Source organism: Hordeum vulgare, chromosome 2H (assembly GCF_904849725.1).
Source record: "Hordeum vulgare subsp. vulgare chromosome 2H, MorexV3_pseudomolecules_assembly, whole genome shotgun sequence".
In the NCBI taxonomy this organism is placed as follows: domain Eukaryota; kingdom Viridiplantae; phylum Streptophyta; class Magnoliopsida; order Poales; family Poaceae; genus Hordeum; species Hordeum vulgare.
Window position 1 is genome coordinate 395,666,098 of NC_058519.1, and position 5,974 is coordinate 395,672,071.

The 5,974-nt window shown below is 43.3% G+C and overlaps 1 protein-coding gene across 1 annotated transcript; it reads left to right on the forward strand.

Annotated features, from left to right (window-relative positions):
* The first annotated feature begins 216 nt into the window (after positions 1-216).
* Positions 217-1,396, forward strand: LOC123430151. The gene is made up of 2 exons (XM_045114051.1): positions 217-961; positions 1,064-1,396. Exons 1-2 carry the CDS (start codon positions 400-402, stop codon positions 1,144-1,146), a joined length of 645 nt encoding a protein of 214 aa, XP_044969986.1. The 5' UTR covers positions 217-399; the 3' UTR covers positions 1,147-1,396.
* The last annotated feature ends 4,578 nt before the right edge of the window (positions 1,397-5,974 follow it).

Sequence of the window (5,974 nt, forward strand, 5' to 3'; positions counted from 1 at the left end):
AGATTAGCCTTATAAAAATTAAAATAGCATCCTCTTGGTCTACGACCTGTAAGTAGTCAGCCGAATGGCACGGGTGGCCTACCGTTAGCAACAACCATCCGGCATGGTTAGCATTTCGATTTTGTAGAAGAGGCATCTCGGTCAATGAAACGGGGTTATACTCCTATTTTTGGGTTGTTGTTCTCCTCCCCCCACCTTCATATGAGAGGAGCATCACCTCCCCTTTTTGTCTTCCCAACATTCCCGCTCTCCTTCCTCCTGCCGCAGCTGTCGTGATACGGCAGCTGCTGCGACGCGGCAATCTGCCCACCCATTTGGAGGAGGGAAGGCAACGTTAACCTCGGCGCATTCGATAGCCAACACACATTACACCGTTACAGAGAAACAATTGCACAAGAAATGGCCAACAGCGGCAGAGAACACAAGCGCAGCGTTCCACGTCCACCACCATTGTCGCTCTTCATTGGTAGGGAGCAAGAGCCAGCGGTCACGCGGACGCACCCGGCCGCTGCCGACAACACCAACAAGAAGAGGATGCTGTCGAAGCAGCTGTCCATGAAGGAGACCACCCGGGAGGTCAAGTGGGAGAAGCGACGGCGGCAGATACAACGGCAGAGGAGCAGCATGGGCCTGTACGACGCCGACCGCGTTAACATGCACACCAATGCCAATGGTGTTACCGACGAGGACCTGGACGAGCTCAAGGGATCCATGGAGCTTGGCTTCGGCTTCAACGAGGAGAGCGGAGGCCAGAACCTCTGCGACACGCTCCCCGCCCTCGACCTGTATTTCGCCGTGAACCGGCAGCTGTCGGAGCCCAAGATGCGGGTGTGCAGCCGTTCGCTGCCATCCCTTTGTGTGGCGACATCCTCGTCATCCATGCACTCCGGCACGCCGAGCCCGGCCGGTAGCCCTACCGCTCAGCCCTCCCTCCTTGACTCCTTGAAAATTTGCAGTCCAGGTCAGTAACATTGTACGTTTCCTTGTTAATTTCTTCCTAGATTCCGAATGAATCATCAGCTTATGTTATGTGGTCGGTTGTTTGGTCCTTTGACCGATGCAGCCGGCGAGAACCCGCAGCTTATCAAGACAAGGCTAAGGCAGTGGGCTCAGGTAGTGGCTTGTTCAGTGAAGCACTCCAGCTGAGAACGCTAGCTACATTGATTGAACCACTCTTCCTGCAGAACCGCTGTACATCCGAGTGTTCCATTAGACGGCGAGGGAGAGGACATGACCGGTGGTGCAATTAACTCAACGCCGTAACCTTGTTGCTCTGGTGACGCGCGCCCATGGTTGTTGTGCATAGTTTAGTCTGTATGTATGTGTTGGCAACATTAATGCACCGTTCCCTGTATTCACAGGACAACATTTGATGCAAGGACATTCTTCTTGTTCACCAACTTCTTTAGAAACACTAACTCTTGCTGAAACATTGCCATAAAAAACTAGGCATGCACGCTGCAAGATATATTCGACTAAAACACAAACACTCACCCAAGGGGGCAGGACGAATATCCTCCGAAATCCACCATTAATTTGTTTTGTACAGATTGTAGGGGAGAAAAGTTGGACCGATCGAATTTCGGTTTCAGACTTTAGATGTGCATATGTAATACAACACTGAATATCTGAAATTAAATTGGGCGTTTCGGTATAGTACGTGCGCCTCTGACTGCTGAAGATGTTGGTTAAGTATGCATGTAAACTGTGAATTACTTGTCCATAACTCAAATCACATGATTTTCTCATCATCCATCATAAAATGTATGCTTTTGATTGGACTTAGCGCGAATCGCTCATGTGAGATAAAACAATCTTTTTTATGGATTCTCAAGCCTGGCCTCCCCCCGCAAAATAAAAATAAAGAGACGTGGCCTATTGGGCACCTCCAAACATCGACCCTTAAACGGACGCTCTCAAATGTCCTCCGAGATCTGGCTAGGTGGCACCCATCGTACGGTATCCCTTGAGGGATTCTATGGGAACTCCTATACGGCGCTGCAGGCGTCGGTTTTGCCCTCCTGGCACCTGCAGCGCACCATGTTGGGCCGGCCCATCAAATAGTTTGAAGACCCTGCAGGCTCTGAAAAGATTCACTGATTTTTGAAAAAACGAAGTACATTGATTTTGCAAAAAAATACTTCAAAAGGGCAAAATGTTGACAAATTTTAATTTAATAATAATCAAATTTTAAAAATGTTTATGACATTTGCTAAAGGTTCATTATCTTTTATAAAAAGTTCAGTGATTTTAAAAAACGTTCATCAAATTGCAAAAAAAAATAATCGGTTTGCAAAAAAAGTTCAACGAATTTGACAAAAATTCATCGTAATTTTCAAAAAAAAATCATCAAATTTAGAAAAATTTAATCGGTTTTAAAAAAAATGAAATTTAAAAAAAGTTCATCAAAATTTTAGAAAAAGTTCATCGAATTTAAAAAAGTTCATCAAAATTTATAAAAAGTTCACCGAATTAAAAAAGAGATCATTAATTTTGAAAAAAACTCATCAAATTTGAAAAAAAATCATCAAATTTTACAAAATCATTGAATGTGAAAAAAGTTCATCCAATTTTAAAAATAGTTCATCAAATTAAAACAAATTCATTCAATTTGAGAAAAAAGTTCATCAAATTTCTAAAAACTTTAATTCAATATAAAAAAAAGTTCACCAATTTTGACAAAAGTTTGATGAATTTGAAAAAAATCATCGATTTGAAGAAAAAGTTCATGAACTATAAAAAAATCTTTGAGCCACGAAGGAAAGAAAACGAAAAACAGAAGAAAAAAACGAAAAACAGAAGCAAAAAACGAAAACCAAATAAAAAAATAAATAAAAAGCAAAAGAAAATTATTAATCAAATAGCGTTCACTGGCGTGGTGGTTAGTGAGTGTTAATCAGTGCTGAAGTCCAGAGTTCGATTCGCCACGGCACCAAGCCCTTTTTTATGGAGAAGGGAAAGACAAAAAATACTGAAATGGGTCGGCCCAGCGCGGGTCGCTGCAAGTGCCAGTTAGCAGAATTGCACTGTAACGGGCACATATGGCGCCAAATAGGAATTCTGGGATTCTATTTGGCGCCTAGGTCGCCCGACAAATCCATGTCGCCTGCATGTGGGCCGGCCCAACTAGCTCATTTCTGGTTTGGGAAGGTCAACAAATTTTACTTTTTTTCTCAAATGATTTTCCTTTCAAATCTTTTTGTTTTTTAATTTTTTATTTTCTTGTCATCATTTTTTATTTTCGTTTTTGAAATTTGAATATTCTCGAACCAAGGGTAAAGATTTTTTGAAACACAAAATTTTCTCATCAAATTGAAAAAATGTTCATATTTTTAAAACATCATAGAACTCACTAAATGTTCTTAAATTCAAAATATGTTCACCATGAACAAAATCATCATTTAATTTTAAAAAAAATCATGAAATACAAAAATGTGCATCTATAATCAATAAATGTACATAAAATCAATTTTTGTTGATAATAATTCAAAAAAATCATAAAAAATTCAGACTTTGTTCTTATAAAATCAAAAAAGTTAATATTTTTTAGTTTGCGAGCATTTTTCTGAGATCATGAATATTTCTTGGCATTAGTGAATATTTATCGAAATTCTAAATTTTTTGTGAAACACCAAACTTTTTGAAAGTAGAAAAAAGAGAAAAAACACAAAACAAAAACTAAACGAAAAAGAAAACAAGGGAGCCCTGCCCTGCTCTAGGCTAGCCCAAGTTGAGAGTGGGGCTACTAGGGGGTGCGCGTTGCATCCTTTCCCAGCGCGCAGCGTGCGGAATAGGAGCTCTCCGTGTCCCTAATACTCTTCCTAGTTAAAACATTTCAAAGTCACAATTTTGACAAATAGGCTAGTTTGATCAGATTTAAACTTGGGTCATTAGGACTACATTCATCGTCGTGACGCTTGGGGAAGTCGGGCCGACTACGGCAGCACACTCGTGTCGAATACACTATGTGTCCTCCTTCATCTTATGTCGCGCCTCCTCCTCCTTCTCATGGAGCTTGTGTACCAACTCGACGATATTGATTTGGACGAGCTCTTTGTTGATCCAACGGTGGTAGGGGCCAGCGACGTCCCACACCATGACGAGCTCCTCGTCTGTAAGGACCCAATCTGGTGTCACATACATCTTGGGATCTTTGTGAAAGATGTCGATCATCGCTCTCCGTCATGAGGGATTTCAATCCCCCGGACAAGGAGGAGGACACGCCACACGACCAATCTCTAGCTAAATAGTATTCGCTGCGGATAAAAGGTTGTGTCGATGACGGTTGCTGCTCTTGATTGACGGTTGCCATGAACCAATGGGTGTGAGGCTGGAGACGCTACCGCGAGCGACGACGATGCAATATCAATAGGGACGCCCCTGGGGCCCTAGTTGTCGATTTGGATGATGCAGCTTCACATCATCGATGGCGGCATGTGGGCCGGTGCATCTAGAAGGCACACATAAATCCCAACCATGAGCTTTGTCAGGTCCTCCTACACGGTACATATGAGGCAGCTGGGGTGCCTAGGCCTCCTAGTCCGACGAATTGGCCGCGCTTTCTAATTGACAATGTCATTGTCGGAGGTATAGGCTCCTCGTTGATGATGAGGGTGTCATGAAGAGCTCCCACAGTCTTCATATATGTTGATGCGACGAGAAGACATGCATGTTGGAGTGGTACCCGCCAAGGTACCACGTTATATTGCTCCATGGAGCATCCTCCAACACGCGTCTTCTTCTTTCGATCAAGGTGGGGCAGCGGTTGTAGATGTTGGTGTTGAGGGCGGCGGCTAGGATTTTGGAGGGGAAAGGATTCGCTAATGCTAGAGTTTTGGGGTTCGCCAGTCGGCTTATAATAGCCGAGGTAGGCTCGTCGGGCGGCACTCGAGCCGGTTGGATTTAAAACCAGAGTTCACTCTTAAGTAAATCAATTAGGAGATGCTTCTCTAGCGTGTCCCATATATGTTTTCTATATTTCATACGAAAACTGTCAATTTTCATAACATCTTCTTCAGTCTTACTCAAAAGGTTACTTGTATGTACATTGGCCCTTTTTAGACAATTATATATTCTAGAAGTTAATTCTAATTGATCAAAGGTCACGTAAATGGGAAATCTGCGAGCTTCTATGGATGAAGAAATTAGTGTGAAACTACATCCAGCGGATACGATTTTGTGGGGGTCCAGACTATCGAAGTCTGACGTGGTAGATGTTTGGACTTCCCAAGACCACCTTCGATTGGGACAGGCCTGGGGGATTTCCAACCTTTCGAATGCTTTGACTCAATATGGATGTCTACATTGAAAAGTGCCCGGACACTGGTGTAAATAAGATTAGTACTTTCTCCATCATAGTATATTGAGCGTATCTCACGGGGCTTTGAGACCTAGATGTTTCTCTATTGACAGGAAAAACCGAGCCGTCGAGCTCTAGAAGCGCCTAATTAATCGCAAAACTGACACATTAGTAACCCTCCGTCCACTAAACGAGCAACTCCCTCGCATGCATTGCTGGAGACGGTTTCCAAAACACTCCAATTAATAGGCTAATTAATGCCATGCACTTTATTTTTTTTCTAATTATGAAAAATTATCGTTTTAAACATACGTCCAATATACTGTGATGGAGGAAGTAGCTGTGTTCACAAAAGTTATTCGTGGGAGGGGATACGCGGGTAGTATACTCGTAAGAGCATCTCTAGTAGAACCCTCAAACCCTTAAAAATAACCGCTTTTTTTTTACAGTTTTCATCGAAAAAACGGCGTAGACTAGAACCCTTAAACCCTTAAACCCGTAAAAAAATTTAGAGGTCGAACCCTCAAACCCCTTCCCAGCCTGTAGAAGTGAGGGTTGGGGGGGAAACTGCCCCCAACCTGCACTCATTTTCCCTCCTCGCGCGGGAGGCAGTTGGTTCCCCCGCGCGAGAGGAAATAGCTCGGCCGCATCTCGCCCCGCCGCCGGCCTGCGCCC